Source organism: Athene noctua, chromosome 3 (assembly GCF_965140245.1).
Source record: "Athene noctua chromosome 3, bAthNoc1.hap1.1, whole genome shotgun sequence".
NCBI lineage: Eukaryota > Metazoa > Chordata > Aves > Strigiformes > Strigidae > Athene > Athene noctua.
This window is the reverse complement of record NC_134039.1, coordinates 9,704,101-9,725,772: the sequence shown is the minus strand read 5'-3', so window position 1 is coordinate 9,725,772 and position 21,672 is coordinate 9,704,101. Positions and strand designations below refer to the sequence as shown.

The following is a 21,672-nucleotide window of genomic DNA, read 5'->3' as shown; positions in this document are numbered from 1 at the left end:
GAAACATAACAATATTTTGAAACAGAAAAAGAGGTTGATTTATAGTGGAGGCTAAAGACTCCAGTCAGGTTATGGCAGCACTGTCTTCGGTTATTTGCAAGTAAAACGTCTCCAGGCCCAAGTAGCCAGCCTAAAGGACAAAGCATAAAAGATGAACAAAGCAGAGATTGGGAGAGGGAGAATGAGTTAATATATGCATATTTTAGCATTGACTACCTGTGTGCATATTTTGTGTGTACTTTAAAGAAGCAGCAGTCACAACTACAGTTGGCATTCCACCTTATTCATTAATTGAATTTCAGAGCCCATTGAATGAAGTTTGAGGCACACTAGAAGCTCAAAAAAAAAAAAAGTATATGTACAAACCATCAGTTAATCATACCTGATCAAGAAATACAGAGTAGGGGCATATTCAGTGGCAGAGAAATCCCTTTTCCAGTCAGGGCTAACATCGGCCATTCTACAGGTTTGGAGATGCAGCAAAACTTCTGATGTGTAAAATAAGGACAAGTGAAATCATGTGGATTTCCAGGAGTTTACCGAGTTTGCTTTGTGGCACCTACCCACCCTGGAATTGTTCAGTTATCCCTATTAACCATTTAAAAGTGCTTGTTGGTCTTCAAACAGTATTTAGACTTCAGAGTGGACTCCACAAGTATCCTGTAGCTATTTGCAGCTCTTTATAAGAGCAACTTGTCCAAATAGCAACAGCACTTGACGTTTCATTCTTGCATGCCATCCTTTGTGTCAGCGTTTTTTTGTGGTAAAAAGCCTTCAGAGATCCATGTGCTGTTGAAATTTATGGATTCATCTGAGGTCACCCATAGTAAATGCCTGTACTTTGCATCATGTAAGTAACGGCAAAATGCATTCTTGCATGTGGACACGAGCACAAACTGTTCTCTCAGTGTTGTATGAAGTCCCTGCAGTATCCATAGAACTTAATGCTGGTCTTAGTTTGTAGACTGGGAAATCATAAATCTTTTAAAGCCATCAACAAAATGTGTAGGTAAAACTTACAAAGTGTTAGTTTAAATTAGTTTAAAGAGGTAGGAGGGGAGGGGGGGAAGACTTTATCCTCAAAACTGAAATCTTAATTTTTCTTATATGCTTTTTGGATGACAATATGTCAGTTCAGGATATTAGTGTATCAAACCAAGATCTGAAAAATGACTGATTGTATTTATGTGGCTATATCAGTTAGAGGTGTATAAATTTTAAAAGTAGTTTAAAGAAATAGGTTGTGCATTGGCAGGGTTCTTACTGTAGGTATAAATTAAGTTACCTGCTTAAGTATTTGCTATGATAATCCTTTTTTTTTTTTTTTTTTTTTTTTTTTTAAATTGTAGACCCTACATAATTGTCAAGAAGCAAAAACCTGCGGTTACAAACAAGCATATGGAAGAACTGGCTCAGGGATACAGGTACACAATTAAAGTAGACCTTATGCATCTTCACTTAGTAAATACCGTGTGGAAATAATTCAGTCAGTCAGTATTTCACAGTCTTGGCATTAGCTATGTAGAGAAGTCTACACCCCTATATAAATTAATAATCGGTGTATTGGAGGTTTTGTGTTTAAAGTCAAGTGAAGCCTGGTGGTCTTATTTTGTTACTGCAATGAAATTTGGTAATTATACAGAATAAATAATCTCACAGCCTCAGATTTCTGCAAGTGGAAGCCCTGAGGCAGTATCATCCTTCTGATTGAAAAATCAAACACTTCAGCGGAATATCAACTTGACTACCCTAAACTAGGCACATTCAGAATTAGTTTTGAAACTGCTTGCCAAATTCTTTGTTTGGATGTTTAAGAAAACACACAGAAAAGCATTTTAATTTAGCTTTAACAAAATTTTGCAAAATCATCACAAAAACTTACTAGATTACCCATAGTGACGGTTACATACAGGAAGATTTTATTTAGTTGTTCAAATGAGTAACATCGGTCAGTTGGACTGTGAAGCACTGAATGGGCCAAGGGATTAATTTTTTAAAATACAGTTTTGCTTTAAATATGTAAAATGCACAGAATTTTTCATGTAAAGGTATTTATCTTGTTTAACTTCTACACATTACATTCCTTCAATATATTTATCATGTAGTTTTATTTTTACAGAAATATTAGAAAAGACAGTACTTCTGCTGTAATTTTTAATTTAACTGTAGGAATTTTGAAGACTTCTTGCATGAAGGTCTTGTTGAGTATTTGGATGTGAATGAAGAAAATGACTGTAACATTGCACTGTATGAACATACAATTAATAAGTAAGTATGCATTCAGACTAAACACTGGTACAGAACAACTTTCATAGGGTGACTCTCTGAAATGCAAACATATTAATAATGTTACTGTTTTCACACATACTGCTCCCTTGCTAATGATTGAAACAACTCCAGATGAAGACTAAAGAAATCTGTTTACACACATTCCAAATTATCCATGGAATAGTTACAAAAAAAAGGGTTTAACTTTTGGGGTTTGGGAGATCTGTTCCTGCTTCTGAGTCTCAAAAATATGAAATACTTAAAGGTACATCCTTTGTTTCTCTTTGTTCTAATTTTCTTTCTATTTTGTTCTAGTCATTGGGCTGCTTATCATAAATAATTTTATACAATAGGAATCCAGAAGGCAAATGGTTCCACATGTCAAATGATGATCTTAGCATGTCATGACTGTCATTTGGAAAAATATCTCTCTCTTATGGCTGTAGAGGGACCTTAGACAACCAGCTTACACTGAATGTCTAAAGTATTAGAATAAGACCTTCCCGTTGACTTTTGGCTATATCATAGGCCCTGATTAAAAAATGTTTGTATCATTCTGTGTGTTCTTTACCATGTATGTTAAACCCATTCTTGGTACGTGATTTTCCTTTAGAAAGATTCCCAGATTTGTTGTGTTTTCCACATATGTGAAGGACCTGGTGCTTTGGGTTTTTTCCTCTCTCTTGTGACTGGGATTAAAGAGCCAACATTAAAGGAAGGATTCTTTTACATTTTTAAGTCTTCCTATGTTTTTACTTTTTTAAAATGTTTCTCTGACAATATGCTGTCAACTGAAGGCCACATGTAAGATGTTAGAAGTTCTCTCTCCATGACACATTTGATCAGTAGATTTATGCAGTGAATGTATTTTCTGAATGTTCTGTCCTGGTCAAGTACTTACAGGAGCCAATAGAAATACATCATTGATTTCAGTGGAGCTGGATGAGACCTTCAGTTATCTTTAACCTTTGCCAGATGAAATGCATTAACTGTGCTAATTAAATTGTATTGCTTCTGCCCAGGCTTTTGAAGACTTTAAGAAACTACTCTTGCATGCTCTTGGCTGGCTTCAGTATACGTGAGCAAAGAAGAGCACACACAATTGCTGTCACTTGTGCCAAAATTAAATAACTTCCACAAAACACCAGAGCTGAAAAATTTTAAGTAACAGGACACCTGACTCAGCTAGGAAGATTAATGGGAGCACATCACATGAAATCACTGTTTAGTCAAAAATAGGAGACAGTGAACTTCCAATGGACTAGTGTGAGGAAATGACTCCACAACAACTGCCAAAAAGTCTGGGAGATTCTTGTGTTGTCCATCAACTTGTTTTGAGTTTATCTTCAGTGCTTGTAGCTGATGGTGCCTTAAGCATCTGAGCTTGCACCGTATGAGCACATTGCTACTTGTGTTTAGTAATGATATTCCCTACATTCTGAAGAGTTGATTTGTGTATCCCCCTTCCACCAGCTGATCATCTTGCACTTTAAATGGTGCAACCCTGTTGGTACAACTTGCTTTGGTAATGCAACTGATACAATCGCTATTGTGGAATATCCCATTAACATTCTTGCTTTTGTAATGTAGGCTTCTTTTAGTTACAGTATCCTCTCTTTACCTTTCCAATCCAATTAGGGTTTTTTCTTTGGAGGATTTGACTTGTGTTGAGTTTCTTCCATACCCATTTGTAACTGATTTTCAAACTCACAACGTTGTCTTCCTTTCTTGGGTCCATTTCTGGCAGTGGTATTTTGACTTGTAGAAATTGAACTGCTCTGTAAAGTTTGAAGGTCTCTCATTAGCACTGTGGAATACTTCCTAAGATACAAGGATCCATATACGTTGCATCTTCTATGCTTGAAATAGGATTGACTTCAATGGAAAAATAATTGTGTTGAATACCCTGTCTGAAAATGTATCTGTAGTTCCATGCACTAGTACCGTTTGAAGACATTTGCTAACTTCACTATCAGTAAGTCTTAAGCCTCTTGTTTCATTGTTTGAGAAGTGTTAGCAGTTCTGTGAAGTTCTACCGAATGCCGGGGGCAGTCTGTACTTTAAGTTTTCTACTGGCTCTTCAGACCATTTTACAATTAGTTGATTGCAATTGGGATTCTACCATTTGTATTTTCTTAAGACAGGCTTCAATTAACATAGCTGCTTTTTATCAAGTGGAGAAAAATAGTGGCTATCCTCTGGCCAGCAGGTGATTTTTAGGTTGCTCAAGCATGTTTGTGATTTATAAAGATTTCTGGGACTAATAGATAATTTCACTAGGCTTGCTTCTCAGGCTTTCCAGATTTTTTTCAGATTTCATTTTTTCCAGCAGTACATACATTGTTTATGTAAGTTCCTGCTGATCTTTGTCTTCAGTCTGTATGTATTTGAGAGTAATTCCTCAGCCTTTTTGAGCTTGTGATGCTTTGCCGTCTTTTGTGGTGTTATAATGAAGATTTTTCCCGTCATTTCCTTTACAAGGTCTTAAAGTTTAATAATCAAATTAATTTAACTAATTAAAAAAATTATTCCAGAAGACTTCCAAGAGAAGTCAAACATTAAAGGTGGGATTTTCAGAATGCAGTGGATTTAGGTGTATGGGAGAAGCAATCATATGCTTAAACTCAAGCTCTGTGTACTAACTCCAGGACATTGTGAAAAATATGCTTTGGATAAGTTTAGTTATAATTTTCTTTATTTCAAAATTCTCCATTTCCTACTTACTTATCTGGATTTAAAAAGCAGATCTGCTCCAGACAGGGTTTATTATACACTCACTCCATCCTTAGTTATTAGCACTCCACTTGCAACCCAATGCATGCTATGATTTAATTGTCTTTATTGAGTGTGGACTTTCTCTGGTGAAGCTCATGCCAGGTGGAACAAATTTTGTTATCTCTCAATCTTTACTCTTTGTCCCTGGCTTCTTACTTCTCATCATTACTGCCTTTTAACAACATGATCATTTGCAAAATATTTGCAGAGCTTTTCAAGTAGTGTTTTATTATGCCATATCACCCATGGCACTGGATCTGGTTTGGACACAGATGTTTTCCCTCTAACATATAACTGACGTTGGAAAACTAAAACTACACTTTTATTTTTTTCAGTACCTGAATCTGTCTTGCTCTTCCTTCCTCCACCTCCCCAGTGGATTTCTAGATCTTTGAGATTGGTAATCTGATGTGGAGGAGGCTCATTACATGAGAAGACATTTCTGAAGGCATTTTGGGTCTTACTGTATAAACTGATGGTTTATTGTCTTACTGAGCTCCCTCAGGTTGTCGTTATCTGGAGGCTTTTTCTTCATGATGGAAATTCATAAGCCTTCATTTATTTCTCCTTCATTTCTTTTCATGTGGAAACACTTAAAGCCAAAAGAAAGTTAGTGTTTCTTTAAAAATAAAAATTCCATAGTGAATCCATATTTTGAGGTCCTACTGACTTATATTTTCCTGAACAGAATTGAATTGAAGTAGTATGAGATACTGCTAAATTAGTAAATTCTAGTTGTTTGTTCACAAGGGTGCTATAATTGGTACTTTTTCTTTTAAGAGATACAACACATTTGGAGATTGAGCCTTTCACGCTTCTTGGTGTCTGTGCTGGGCTGATTCCATATCCTCACCACAACCAGTCCCCAAGAAACACTTACCAGTGTGCCATGGGAAAACAAGCAATGGGTAAGACTCTTTTTATTTATTTTTTGAGTATTACATAGTTTTTGAAGCTATGTAGCAAAAGTGACAAAACAGAGAAATTCTTTCCTAGTTCACATAAAAGCTTTGCTAGGAAGAGGAAAAGAGCACTTCTTTAGCTTTGAGAAAGAAAGAACTTACCTCTGAAAGCTGGAAAAATTAAAAGGAAAAAAATACCAGTTTTGCTGAATGGAGACCATACATGCAGGTCTTAAAAAAAAAAATGGGAGATACTGGAACACTAGTGTTTTTTTGTTGGGTTTTTTGGATAATCACCATGAATTTCAAGTTTTCAGCATAGCTGCAGGATTGGCGAAGTGGGTTGGGTTTTTTTCTCGTTATGCTGTGATATGTTGTGGGTTTCCAGACAAAAAAAGTTGAGATGTGTTATCACAAAGAGGGACAGAACATGGAGAGAAGATAATTTCCCTGAATAGTTGAGTAGGTGCCCTAACAATAAATAAATAAATAGTTACATTGACATTAGAGAATAAGACGAATCAAATTGTGAAAGAGAGTGCTTAGTTACTTGAACGCTTCCTGCAGCCGTGGTTTAGATTTTGGGCCTTTTCCGTTTTGGTTGAAGAGGGCAAATAACGGCCCCTTGGCAGAACAACTGAAACAAAATCAATTTGCTGATCGCTTAGTAATTCTTTTTACAAGTATGATAGCTGGACATTAAAAACCAACCGTTTTGTAGATTTGCCATTGTGGGTAATTGACACTCAGTAAATTCTAATTCTTCCTTTAATACGCAGCTAAACTAGCATTAAAGCATCCAAGTCATACAGCCCATGAGCAAGCCAGAGTGAGTCCCAAGAAGACCAGTAGTACATCAGTTCAGACAGCTATATTCAGACTTGTGCTGTACGTGCCAGTTTTGTCTTGTATTGATGGCTTGCTCGCAAGTAGAACAACTCTGTCATGAAAAAACTACCACTTCTGCTACGTTTATTAAACCATTTGTTTTGTGCTGTATGTTCGAAACTGAAAGGCTGCACCTTTTGTGAAACTTCTCCAGCAGAATTAATAGCAAAGTAACTGCCTTGTGCTGAACTGTCATGTTCAGCACATCAAAATAGCAGAAAATAGCAACAGATGCATGTCCTCCTTTTAATTAAAAAACAAAAAAAGAAAAAAAAAGAGGAGCGATGCAATCTTTCTCCTTACAGTTCTCCCCCATCCCATTATCTTTCCCCCACCCCCGACTCTCTATTTTATGACTATTAGTCTCAGAAGGTTTGGTTAGTTACCACACACAGTTAAGCAGGATCAGTGTGTACAGAAAGCCAATTCAGTATCTGTGGAGTTCTTTTGTAGTTTTCTGTGTGAAGGTTTTTTTCCCGTTTTGTTTTGAGTGTCATTTGCAATTCATTGTCTGTGTTTTCTGAGGTTGGTGTATTCAGCTGCTTTGACCCTAGGTCTTGCACATTTAGCTCCTTGGATACAATCCTCTGACGTTGCTGCTGACGCTAGGAACACAAAAGCCATTGAATATCTTGAGCAATAAAAAAAGCCTTTGTTTCGGTTTGTTATGACAAAACACCTGACTCAAAGAATAAGCAGCTAGATAAAAGTACATTTTAAAAGTTGGCACATGACCTGAGCTGTATTTTGCTCTGCCTGAAGTATCTGCAAACACCTGAAGCTTTTTGTAATAACTGCTTAAAAAAAGCCACCGTAAGTGGCAGTATATAGAGGCAGAAGAGATTTTTCTCTCACTTATTGATCAAATGAGACCCAGGGAATATTCCTGAAACATCTCACATACTTTTTTTCTGTTTGCATTTACAAAGAGGTGTGATGTAGTGCTTCAAACCCCCACCTTTAAGTGCCCATCCACCCTTCTTGCTTTCCTTCCTCATCCTGAAATTGCAGAGCAGCTCCTGGTACATTGCCATGTGGAAAGTCTCATGTCCAAGTCCACTGTGTCACTCCACTGTCAAAACCTGGGGGCATGGAGGGAGCCCCGGGGCTCAGACTGGGAAAGGAGAGCCATGTGCTACTCAACGCTGACACCCTCTGACCACATCACAGGACTGTGCCAGCCTCTTTGGACATTCTGCTCTTTTTTAAGCAACATCAAGCTAGTAAAGGTGTGAAAGCACAAGTAAATGGAGGGTGGATATCAGAGCTTGCAATGGTGTCTGTAATCCAGTATCTCTGACAAGTATTAGATATTAAAATACCAATGTTTCTGCAGGGTAGTATTAAATGTCCTGAAAAATACCTCTCTTTCATGGGCGGGATGAATCATCTTGTTGGAGGACTAGGGCTGCTCTTAGTGAGCAGACTGGATTCCAGTGAAATTAAATTGAAATTAAATCCCTCTGTTTTGGCATAGATAATTTACCATGTGTTGCAGGTTGAACTGTAAGACTGAGGCGAAGTTATGATTAGGTGGCAAATACAACAGCAGCTGCAAGGACCTCAGTTGAATTTTGACATTTCAGTGCAAAGTTAACAGTTGTAGCTTAAAACCCGACAATATTAATATTAAAATACAAGAGTCTGTACTGTTTGCATTCCACGTGTTGCAAAAACAATGTTTAAGAGCATCAAAGGCTCCTACAATGAGAGAAATAATTTTAAATGGAGCTTTTCAGTTCTGTTTAGACATAGAAAATTAGTCAGGTTTATACGCTGTACCTCTGTGACTGTGAAGTGTTGTACAAAAGCCTAATGTTAAAATTAAAACATATGCATTTTCCTGCCAGTAATTCACCATATTACACATGCGCATCTGTGAAAGTGTCAATGTGGGTACACAAAGCAAGCTGTACGCTCTCACAGCCCAACTGTGCACTGTAGTTTCAACCCAAATGTCATAATGCAGGTCTTGAGTAAGGAAAGTTAGGCTGTTAATTATTACTTTAATCTGTGAAAGAGCAGAAAGTATTTGAGGGGATGTTAGTAGGTGGATGAGAATTTTGTTGCAGAGGTTTATGTTGAAGCAACTTCTTTGATATTACAAAAACCCCCTTCTTACTGTATTATGTATGTTGTGCTTTGCTTCTGTGAAATAACAAAGCCCTTTAGGTACTGCTTTGCCATGGGCTATAACCAGCTGTATGTGTAAAAATTGAGTTGAGAAGGCAAACGTGCTTCAAGGAACCAAGTGCTGGAGATTGTTGGTTTTTGACAGTTGTGAAAGGCCTGTTGGTGGGCTGAGAGCTGAAGTGCTCCCAAATTTTGTATAGCTAGCCTATTGGCAGAGGACCAAAACAAACATCAAAGCAGAACCAGCTGTTGCTGGTCATCACAGCTGGACCTGGGTGCTTTGTGGCCAGGGCTCAGTTCTGCTGCTGCTCTTTGAGGAGCAGTGTTTGCGCTCTGCAACACAGTCTGGTTTTGACAGCTCTTCTTTCCCTTGTAGCAGGCACAGAAGTGCTGACACAGAAAAGAGCCAGCCTACTTCCCCCAGTGTACCCATAATCTTTTTAACTGACTTCCTAATCTTTCTGCAGTGAAAAGAGTATTTCAAATGTTGAGCATCCAGATCACTTAATACATATACTGTGAAAATCTCTCTGAGCTGAGTTGGAGCCCCCTCCACAAGATTCAGTGCAGTGTTTAAAACCTGTACTTTTTTCTCTATTGGTTTGTGCACATATGAAAGGACAGAATAGTAGAAAATGAATGGTGAAATCGCGGAAATACAGAAGTACAGCAATTCTTTTCTTGGCATGTGCAGTAATAGCCCTTTTGGCTCATAAAGTAGATTGATTTCTGTATCCTTGTTAATTCTGGTTGTACAGCTTAATGTTGCTGTAAGAAATACACCAGAGAATTGGATAAACCCTTATTTTAGCTGGCTGTTTGTTCTGGTGAGTTCTCAAAACTTTCTGCATCAGAATAACAATATCCCATTTATGCTAAATATCAATGGATAGCATTTTTATAGTGATTACTTCGCACTGAAGAATGATCAAATGATACTTTAAAAGAAAAAAACAACTTGTCAGGAAATGGAGGAAATGGAAAAAATGAAAGAATGCTCACGTGCATTCACAATATACCAAGCGCTGAGAAAAGCAAGAAAATGATCTTTTTGTATCCAGGTCAACCTTGTGTGTTTTGCTTTAAACAGGGCTAATTACCAATGAAAAAAAATGGTTCTTGGTGGTGGGATAATTATAAATGTGGGTCATTGTGAGCAGGGTTTGTTATGGTGAACTTTAATTACACTTTACTTTTGCTTGGCTGTTTGGCTGAAGCAAACAAGGGCTCTGTTCTTTCAGAGAGAAAACAGAAATAAAGCTAGTGACTTCTTTCATTTTGACGCCTACACAGAGGTCTCGTCCCAACACACCAGTCTTCAGAAGAAGAGATTTGTTTCTTAATTTTAAATAAGCAGATTGTAGTTTAAGGCTGTGGTTTGTCAAACCAGTCTAGAGAAGACATTTGTGTAACCATTAAATCGTAACAATTAGGACAAATATTGCTAATGTATGGCATGCTTTTTGGCTAATTAATTTCACTTCTGTTCTTGAATCATTCTCTAACCAGTTTCTTTCCTGCTAGGATGTCCATAACTGGTATATATGTATATGTTTTCCATTTGATACAGTACAGCATTCGACTCCTGAAGAATTTCCTGCACACGTTTTATTATTGAGGCCCAAAATCTCAGTAATGTCAGTTGCTCATGGTTCTGGTCTGATACAAACAGTAACAGTTTTGATAGGCTTATCTGAACCTCTAACAAAAATTCCAACTTTGAAATACATGAAGCATCTGAGAGAGAGATAATATGCATTACCTGAAATATGTAAAGGTGTCATCTGTAATCCTTGATATGGAGCAGACTTCTGCTGATTGTTACTGGGGTATAAATCTGATCAGGTGCTCCAGGCTTCATCCCGTTTTAGCACCCCTAACCAGTGAACCATAGCAGGTACTGCACATAAGCATCTCAGGCGAGAAAAAGATGCAAGCATTTCAAAAGTTAAGGTTGGCATGGCTTACTCAGGAGAAGATTTCTCTCAAGAACAGGAAAATGTACCTATCTGTGAAACTGTTAAGAGGAGCAGTAGACAACCTGTCCTGAAAGCACACAGATTATTCATTCTAGGTTAAGAGGGAATAAAGGTTTAAACTGCTAAGTTTTAAATTTGGAAATAAATTTTCTTAGCTGTATAGTGGCAAAACCAGGGTTGTTTGGGGTTTTTTTAATCAAAGTACAATGAAAACAATGTCTATTACTTAGGCTAAGAGAAGTAATAGGGCTTTCAGATGGTGACCAGGAAGGTTTTGAGTGTTTGTGAATCCAGGTCCCACCAGCTTGCTGCTTACTGAAGCCAGAAAATACTGCTCAGGGATGATTAATTTACTTCTTTAAGAAAGAGACAGTAAAGCAACTGCTCAAAAGAAAGAGACAAGTAAAGCCTGTTAACTCTACCAAATCTTCCTTGCCGTTTGAAAATGCTGTGCCTGTGGCTTCAAATCCATTTTCTAGAACAAAGGAAAGTCCAGGTGTGCAAGAGCTGGTTGTAACAGTTTATTTTCAGACAGTATCTGTTGAGCTGTCTCCCTGTTCTCGTCCTTGGAAAGGGTAGACCTGCGGTCGTTTGAGAGAGCGAGCTTAGTGTGAAGGACAGGATCGGTCTTTGGAAATGCCTGTGATGCTGACTGGTTTTAGATACTTGATTTTCTATACATTTTATTTGCAAGTACATGCATATAAAACATGAAACTAGCCTCCCCCAAGAGCACATTTGTGTTCAGCTGCACTATATTCTGGCTATGTGAAATGTTCATTATAAACTGCCTGCTTTGACCTTTCCTTGAAAGCAGACAGTCTCTGATATTGCAGAAGAAAATGGAAAGGTTTTGAAAGACTTACCTCCTAAGCAGAACTACTGCAGAATATTTAGTGCTTAAAACTTTAACTTTTCAGACTATAATTTCTTAATTGCTTAGAGACATAGCATAGTCCTGGTACAGCAAACTCTAATAACATATGATTGCCTTAACTTTTGTTCTGCCACACAACGGTTTATGTTTCCCTGCTGGGTGTTAATTATTTTTTCCTCAGATTTCAGAAGACACTTTGGCAGTCTGATGGGACAGGGCCAAAAATTCAGTCTCAAGCTGGGAGGTCTATACAGAGGATTGAATTCTGAACTGTAAATTTAAAATTAATTTCATGTAAAAAGACAAATATATTGTGAGTGAACTTCTACTATAGTCTTTCTAGCAACGATGCTTCTAATTTCAGAAAGTAAATCAGTCTTGGCTGCTATTAACTGTATGCTTTGTTCATGCTTTGTGGCATTTTAACTCAGGCTGGTGTTGAACTAATTATTGCCACGAAAAGGAAGGAAATATGATGTGGAAGACGGCGTACTTGATCCACAGTTCCTCTTGAACTCAATGGGAGTCTTTCTATTGATTCTCATGAAATTTTGGATCAGGTCTATGGAACACAAGTTCAGCTCTCCAAAAAAACCTATGGCTATTAGAATAATAAAAGCAAACTTCATACTTGCAGTTTTATTCAGTGCCATGATTAAAAAAGAGATCTTATTTGCATTCAGTCATATAGGACCTGACTTTGATTTCTTTTGTTGTCATTCTCTTTGTCTTGATGCTTAGGTTTTCCTGTTTAAGAATAAATAAATAATTATTTCTGGAAGCTTAAATTAGAGAAGCTGTTTACATCTTCACATATAATAATGTAAAGTTGTTTTGGTTCTTTTTTTTTTTTCCTTCTTTTCTTGAAGATTTTCTATTATTAGGTGAAAATCCTCAGTTTCTGGGTTTAGTTAATTTTCAATTTGGTAATTTTTTAGCCAAAACATTTCTAGGAAACTCACTAATGTTCACACACTTTTGTTTTTGTTTTACATACAGGTACTATTGGATACAATCAAAGAAACAGGATAGATACTCTTATGTATCTTCTAGCCTATCCACAGAAGCCAATGGTAAAAACAAAAACAATTGAACTGATAGATTTTGAGAAACTGCCTGCTGGACAGAATGCCACAGTTGCTGTGATGAGCTACAGTGGTTACGATATTGAAGATGCTCTTGTCTTAAACAAGGCCTCTTTGGACAGAGGTAAGAACCATCAATTCTCTCCCACTTCTCTAGTGTGTCCTAATACATGTTTTAGTAAGCTTGTTGTCTCGTGGTGTTATCCTATAATAACTCCTATTGCAGTTATGAACAGTACATCTCCAATTAAGAAACTGAATTCCAAAACTGCTTTTGAATGCTTTTGTTTGTTTTCTACATGACAAGTGATTGTAATTCCATGCTTTCAATAATGCAGATAAGTTGCAAACGTGTGAATAAACTTCTGAGAATGGATATTATAAGAAAAAATTGCTAACTTTTGACCCCAAATAAAAAAGTGTAAATGGTCTCTTTTTGAAAAATCTTTTGTTTACAAAAAATTTAAGGTATTAGATAATCTGTTCTGTTGGGCTTGGTTACCTGAACCTTTGTTCATTGCTAACAGAGGGGTCTCATTATTTTCCCCAGTAACAAAAGCAGTACATGAAATTAGGCTGCTGAATGTATTTGGGATGGGAATGGAACACGTGGCAGTTTGTGTCATTGTGAACCTCATGCTCTGAGGGAGTAATAGCAGTATTGCCTACTTTCTGACAGAAAATAACAGTAGTGTCTAAAGGAAAATAATTTAGTGTTTATTTGGACATAAACTAATGACCCAGTTCCTTAAATAAAATAAAAATCTGTGCAGTGTATTTTAAGTAAAAGTACATAACCACCAAATAGAGGATAACTAAGTGAAACCTATGTTTGTGCCTGTCTGTCTTGTCTCACTCTCTTTACAGTTCTTCAGCGCTTTATGTTAATGCTGCTGGGGGTTGGAGGAGGGTTGCCTGAAAACTTAGTCTCTCTTCTCTCCCCTTTCTAAATAAATTCCCTTGAGAGAAGATATAGTGCAGTCTGATCAAATTGGTTTTAGTGTCGGCTGGCCAAAATCAAGATTCTTCCATCACTTTATTCCCCCCCACACTGCCTTCCTCCTAGTTGCTAGGCAGCAATAATAGTATTCCTAGACATGTATCTTTGGCATTAATGTCTGCCGCATTTAATTTATGCCTCCTTTTCTAAAACAACAACAGACATGATTTAAAACTGAATGTTTTCTTTTCTGGTGGACTGGTAACATTTACAGGGAGAGCTGTGGTGCTTGTCAGGAGTTACTTGACATAATCTAAAGATATAGATGTACTGTATGTGACTGCAACCATCTTTCAAATGAACTAAAATAATGTAGGATTATTAGAAATCCTTGCTCTTGGCTATCGGTAATTCTAAATGTGAGGAAAATGTTTAGTGTTGTGGCTAGTTGCTGTACTTGGAGAGAAATTCTAGAGATGCTACTTCTATCATCTAAAACCCAAACCAAACCTGATTAATAACAATATATGTAATTCAGAATTCTTTTAGCTAGGGAAAAAGTGAGTAATGGGATGATTGTATGAAACACTCAATTGGTACTTTCCTGGTAGTCTAGCTTGTGTCAGCCACAAACATGAGTAAAAGTTCAGATTTTTAGAACTCCTGAAAGGGAAGAGGTGCTGTTCTCATCCTGTTACCGTCTCTTCTCCTGTGTTATGTCTTCCTGTGGACTACCAAAGGTAAGAGAAATGATGCGTGCATGTGTGTGCAGAGGTATAGAAGCAGATTGGCACAACTTCAAAATTGGAATATAGTCCAATGTCTAAAAAAATAGCGTGCATGATCTGATTGTTAAATTGTGAGCTACTAGGTATCCATGTACATTGTTATGCATATTCAAGGCAATGAATAATCTAACTAATAAAAAAATATTTATATTCTGTAGCTCAGCAGGTGGATCAGCATTCTTGTTTTGTTCTGGTAACGTGTTATAAAGAATCTTTGAACTCCTAGGCAGATGAGTTTGTGTTACATTTTAGGTTTTGGAAGGTGTCTTGTATACAAGAATGCCAAGTGTACACTGAAGCGTTACACAAACCAGACATTTGATAAAGTTATGGGTCCAATGTTGGATGCAGCTACCCGTAAACCAATCTGGCGCCATGAAATTTTAGATGCTGATGGTATCTGCTCTCCAGGTATGTCAAACTACATGTTCAGTCATGGCATGTTCATAATCTGAAGTAGAAATTAATGTTCTGTTAATATTTTTTTAGTGTTTTTTTTTTTTTCCTTGAAGATGACAGCATTGTAATGGAAAATTTGAAAATGTTAGTTTCTGAAAGCAATGTGGTACCAGTCTGGAGGTTTTGCTGCTAATGAGAGAAGGGAGCTTTATGTTTAAGTAGAAGAGTGAGTCCTTAACAGTGTGAATCTATTGAAACATTAGAACTTGTATTCTTCTTATATCCCCAAACTGGCAAACTTTTAATACTGTAGTTTTTTACTCTTTGTCTCTCACATGTTCCGTCATTGTTGACAAGTTCTGTCATAGATTCCTTATTATTTTTATTTCATACATCAAAACCTCCTAGCATGCTGTCAGTTAATGCAGTTGTTTGAGGAAGTAAAACCTTGTGTTTTTAACACTTTAGAAATATGTTTGTAGAGAGATAAGAAAATAAATACAACTACATTCAGTGCAGAGGATAGGTGTATAATGTTCCAATGGAAATAAATTTGAGAAAGAATCCTCCCATACTGTCATCCTTCAATTAGGAAACAGCTTGATAGGTCTGCTGGGATCTCACAAGAAAGGTGCTGTAAAAGATACTAAACTTAATTTCATTATAGCAACAAAATTGAGTCACCTTTGCTCTTTAACACATCACAATGGAGCTTTCAAAGTTAATTAGAAAAAAAAAGGCAAGAATCTTCTTAAATATTAGGATAGATAGGACTGGGGCAGACTCCAGACTGAGGCTGTTCTCAGCATGTAGGTAAAAACCTCTTTGAAATAGTTCATGCGGACAGAAAAGAGACATAGGCTGAAGTTCAGTGTAATTTTGTGAAGGAGGTGGGAGGCAGGTACTTGATGTGCATTAGTGTCATGGGACATGCCACTGATCCAGTTTTCTATGTGAAGGGCGGGATAAAAGAATGGAGGGAAAAATAGCTGTTGTACGGGACCAGAAGCAATAGGAGAAAATAATTGCAAGGAGAGGCTGAAAGTGGGCTTGCACAACTCACTGTGGAAGTGATGTGATATCCTGAACTTAGGTGTAAATTTCTAAAATGTGTCAGTTAGTGTTGCTTGTTCGTTTTGTCCATACTTCCACAGATGACTTCAGATGCTTTTGTGTATTCTTTAGACCCGGGGTATGCTGAATACCTGTTCTCATAGTGCACCCAGCTTGCAAGTTGTTCTGTTTTGATTTACCAAAAAAAACTAGTTTAATGATTCCCTTGCTGTGCAATGTTTAATAAAATAACATGGCATGCTTCCTGGACATGTTCCTCCCAGTTTGTCTTCCAGCTTACTTTTTTTTAAAGCTTAAACTGTATTTCTAACATAGGTAACCAGGTACGATTTCATTAGGGTTTTTTTTCTCTTGTTCTTCATAGGTGAAAAAGTAGAAAATAAGCAAGTCCTTGTGAACAAATCTATGCCAACTGTGACCCAGACGCCTCTGGAAGGAAGCAGTGTGCCTCAGCAGCCACAGTACAAAGATGTGCCAGTAACGTATGTTGCATCATAACTTTATAGTCAGGGAAGGTACACAGAGGAAAGGTGTCTGAGAAAATATTCATTTTTAGAAAAATAAAAAGAATAAACTTCCCTCTGCAAATTAGACCTAATTCTCTAGGTCTTGATTCTTCACAGGATTTTTCAGAGCCTAGGTTATTTTTATTAAGTCTAGCCACTTAATCACTAATAAGTTAGATTCTGACAAATGAAAGGCTGAATCTGCAAAGAGAGGGAGGAACCCATCCTGCAGATGTATGTATAGAGAGGAAACACTGAGTAGGTTCCCAGGGGAAACCAAGAAGAGAGCTAAAACAGTAATAGAGGGGAGAGAAGTCATTCATGAATGAAGTGATGGAGAAACAGGAGAAAAGCAGGATGAGTGGGAGGGCAGAGAACACGCGTGTACTTAGTGAGAGGGCACATCTCCTCCATACCAGCTCCCACAGCAAATGGCCAGTGCTGACTAGTGCTCAGCCTTCACTTTGCCAGGCAGGAGGCTGGGAAATGGAGGCCTTCCTATCTCAGAGGCAAACAGTCAGCTTATTCTAGTCACTCCAGTTGCATGTCCTTTACCAAGGCACTGGTGAGTGGGAAAGAACAGTCGGTAAGAGTTTTTCCCATCCTGTCCTGAAAGAACAAGAGAGGGCTTCTGAGGTGTGAGATTAAAATTCTGCATTAGATGTAGAACTAAATAAATGAATGAATTAATAAATAATGAAAGTTTTTTCACTGTTTTGTCAGGAATAGTTGTGACAGTTTGGTAAATTAGCAGAAAGCAAGGCAAGCAATTGGTGCCCAGATCATAAAGGCAGAATTAGGTTTGCTGCGCTTCTGTGTGTTTCACAACCAATAGAAAGCTCTAGGTTTATTCTTACAAGGTATTAATAAAAGAAGTGAGTCAACATTTTAATTTTCAAGAGGAGAGAAGTAATCCTGCCAGCTAAAGGTGTGGATCCAAGGGTGAGTTCAGGTGTCATAGTTTGACCATCTCAGCTACCTGAACAACGTGAAAAAATTATGATTTTAATAAGGTAAATGATTACCCTCCTAAATAAGGTATTAAAATCTGCTCTGCCCTCATTCTGCAGTATATAGAAAAAAAGCTGATACTACAATAATTTCCCTCCTGCTCTTGTCATGCCTAGCTTGCTTTTTTTTTTTATTCTCCTAACAAAATCTCTGCATCTCAGACTCTAGAGTTCATCTCTGTACCTCAGTTCTGCCCGTGGTTCATTTCCACGTGTGCACCTGATGAATAGTTTCAGTCAGGGTAATTATACCTTACTTTTATTCTTAAATACTCATGGTATATTCCTTAAACTCCTTTCTTCAACTGCAACTCTCTACTTGGCTTTTGTTTGTTTAACTGAAGATCCAGAAATTTGCAATATACTTGGAAGCTTTTTTCTGTCAAGAAAAGCCCATGTGACAAAAAATATACCATGTTCTTTAGAAGTTCTCCCTTTGTTTCTATTGTATCTCTTAAGCCTTTTCTTTTCCAGAAACATACCATACTCTGGAACTTTACTGAAATATATATATATATATATGTATATATATATATAAAAAAATAAAAATCTTTGCTCCATTGGCCTCCCAAAGTTCCATGAAGACTAGAGTTTGGCCAGAAGCTTACCAATACACGGATACTTGTTTGTAACTTGTGTTTGGTTCATAGATGTAAACCTCTTCTTTTGTCTTCTTATACTAGCTACAAAGGTGCAACTGATTCTTACATTGAAAAAGTAATGATTTCATCAAATGCAGAGGATGCTTTCTTGATCAAAATGTTGTTGAGGCAAACTAGACGTCCAGAAATTGGAGATAAATTTAGCAGTCGTCATGGGCAGAAAGGTAAGCTACACATTTAATAAAAATAAATGTACATTGGATATGCCTACTATACATACATAATATCATCATGCATGTTTCCATTGATTGGTTCAGATTGGACCATATCCCTTTCTTTGGTTAAGTTCACCTAATTTAGCAATGATGTTTCTGAAACTGAGGAGAGGAATTGGCAAACACAACTCTCTGTTGACTTACGGATCTGGAAAATACAGTAGTCCATTTTAAACAAGAACAAGGTTTTGAGGTTGGTTATTGGGTTTTTTTTCCTAGTGTGAATTTGATTTTAGGTGATAGGTTTGTCAATGGGTTGTCAAGAGAGAGATTGCAGGAAAGTGTGAAAGGGCCTGTTCTGAATGGACATGAAAGACCATAGATGGAACAGGATGTCTGCAAATCATCTGTGGAGACATCTGTAGTACTGTCGTTAGAACAATATAGATAGTTCAGAGCCATGGTGTAAATAGGAGGCAAATCAGGAGTGCAACTCGGAGTGCACCAGCAGAGACTGGAAAGAAGTGGAAAATGTTTTTAAAAATACACCTGGGACATGATCTGAGGCACCTCTGATCTTCAAACCAAGAACTGAAAATGGGTACCTACTAGGAAGCTGCGTGGTGGCATGAAACTCTCTAGTGTTAATAGTAAGACAAAATTCAGGACCAGTTTCCATATCTGTTGAACAAACCAGTGGACTCTCTTCGACCTTTAATGGCAAAAAAAGGTGACTCAGGCCACCCTCTCTGAATCTCAAAGCGCTGGGAGGTGTAGGAGGGGTGCTAAGAAACAAGTGACTGAAAACAGTCTGACTGTAACTGGCTTAAATGTGGCCTCAATGTGGGACAGGTTTTGACATGTTTTCATCTATCTATACACTTGGGAAATCTAGATTTTTAGTACTTTCAGCATGACCTTCTGCCTTACTGTATGTGCTGTGCTAACCCTATTACCTGAATATTGTAATCTTGTTACATTTTTAGGTCTCAATGGTTTGAGAACATTGCTGTCTCTTGTCAGATGTGGTAGGGAGGCAAAGAGGTTGATGTTACCAAATCCTTCCCATTGCAGCATGCACGCTTCTTTCCTATTACTGTGCAAATGTGATACTGTCTTAACCACTGGAACAAAAAAATTCTTACTTCCTTGCTTTTATCTCGGAGGAGCTGGAACCAAGGCATAGAGTGTAAAGTACATCCGCCTCTTAAATCTGCTTACACAAGTATCTGCTAGGTTTGTGTCGAGGGCAGAGGGAGGGGACCAAGGAAATAACAGGGGACACTGTTTAGATTTGAAGCACTAATATTTAAAACTAGTTGTTGTCAATGAACTTTGCAGTAATACATCAAATTACAATACTAGCTAAGAGACATCTTGCAAACTGGCCTTTCATGAGCAGTGTTCTCTTTGTTGGAAGACATGTGAAAGAGAGAGTGCTTTTTCTTAGGAGGAGCTACCTGAAAGCATCCCTTTCAGCACTCTCTGACATGGTCCCACTCTACTCCCAGCATTGTGTTGGGTTTGACCCTGTTGTGCTGGTTCACATGTGTATTCTTGGAGCAGAACCAGAGAATTCAGTGGGCAAATATGCACATTAGCAGAGAGCTGGTGCTTGCACAACATCCCTATGTAGATCTGAGCAAGTGAAAAGAGATGAAACTGCAACAAATGTCACCAGTACTCAGGCAGTGTCCAGCTCTAGAGCTCTCTTAAACGAAGCTTAAACAGAATAATCTCCAGCATATTCAGTGCCTGTGTGATTAGAAGAGGTATGAAGAGCAGTTGCTTACAGATGGACCCCAGGCACAAGCAAGAAGCCATTTTTATAATGCTCCATGCCACTGTTTACTGCTTTACTTACATGTGTAGCCTGAAGTCAAACTTGTCCTTTTTGCCCTTCTCTGGCTATGGAAGTACATAAGCATCAGTGGCAACGAGGTGGCCAGGTGTAACTGAAGTGAAAGTCGGCATCCCTATCATGACTTGCAGAGTTAACCACAGTAATCCTTATTTCTGTAGTCTCCAGGTTTGATGATCAGGACATCTACCTAGAGCAAACCTATCAGTCAAAAGAGGTGAAATGGGTACAAAAGGCAGTAGTTGATCATAATGTCAGCTGTTAACCAGATGTTGCCTCAAGTTTGTGTGTGTTTTCTGTGGAATAGTCAATGCAGGCTTTCTTAGTACATCCAGCTCTCTCCAAGATCACCTTACTTCCACAGTGTATTTCCATAGACCCATAAAACTGATTCTTGAAACTCTGTGTTCTAAAGAAATCCTTTCATTTTTTCTTCTGGTAAGTATTGAAACATTTTTCATGATTGCATTTACAAAATGGCTTTTGATCTAAAAATAGGAAGCAATGCTCACAGAGTCCCCAAGTGATTTGGAAACCAGTTTAAAAAAAAAAAAAAGTAAAGAAGCAGCAGTACGTTCTTGGCTTTCCCTTTAAAATCCAGTCTAGTTCTTGTGCTACAACCATATAGGATAGTTTCAGTAAGTGAGGGGGAAGATCATTAGCTTCAGAGGCAGAGTTGAGCAGTTGGAATGGTTCAGCTGCCCCATTACTTCCTTTCCTCCACAAGATTTTCCTTCGGGAAGATTTTGTGCGGAATCTCTTTCAAATAATTTTTTAATCTCATACACAATGAAGGTGTGTGGTACTTTTAAGCCTATAACCACTTTTAGAGCAAAGCCTATTTCTCCATATATTTTGAGCTTCATCTAATTACTCCTTTCTCCTTTTAAGTGGCATGCAGCATTTTAGCTGCAAGTTATTATATAACAATATGATTACTACTGTGCAGGACAAATTTTCTAACTATATTTTTTTAAAAAAAACTAAAAATTATATTGAAGAAGCTTACTTGTTAATCATGATAAATACTTATGGGTATTTGCATGAAAAATTTAAGCAGGTAAGATTTTTCTCTTAGTTTGAGCTATTGCTGTGCACCTATTGAAATAGTTAGAAGGACAGGATTTAAATGGAACTGATTTTCATATCTCACCAAAAATTAATAAGGGTGCTCCACAAATCTAGAGCCATCAGAGGAGAAAAGGTGGAAGAATGACAGAAGGAAACAGAATTGTGTCAGGCAGGCTGCAGTATGGCTTTAGGGAGCAGAGGGCCTTCCATACCACTAAATGCACATACAGCACCTCAGTCTAGAGAAAGCTCATTTTACAGGTCTTGAAGGACGGACATCTCAGGAGATTTTTGCTACT

At 37.6% G+C, this 21,672-nt stretch overlaps 1 protein-coding gene across 2 annotated transcripts in view; it reads left to right on the top strand.

Moving 5' to 3' along the window:
- POLR3B (RNA polymerase III subunit B) overlaps positions 1–21,672 on the top strand; it is an 80,989-nt gene that overhangs the window by 37,235 nt on the left and 22,082 nt on the right. For both annotated transcript variants that reach the window (XM_074901919.1, XM_074901920.1), the window contains exons 17-23: positions 1,350–1,424; positions 2,170–2,268; positions 5,824–5,951; positions 12,822–13,031; positions 14,888–15,046; positions 16,473–16,590; positions 18,308–18,450. In XM_074901919.1, coding sequence (XP_074758020.1) covers positions 1,350–1,424; positions 2,170–2,268; positions 5,824–5,951; positions 12,822–13,031; positions 14,888–15,046; positions 16,473–16,590; positions 18,308–18,450 — 932 coding nt within the window. The remainder of the gene's footprint in view (positions 1–1,349; positions 1,425–2,169; positions 2,269–5,823; positions 5,952–12,821; positions 13,032–14,887; positions 15,047–16,472; positions 16,591–18,307; positions 18,451–21,672) is intronic.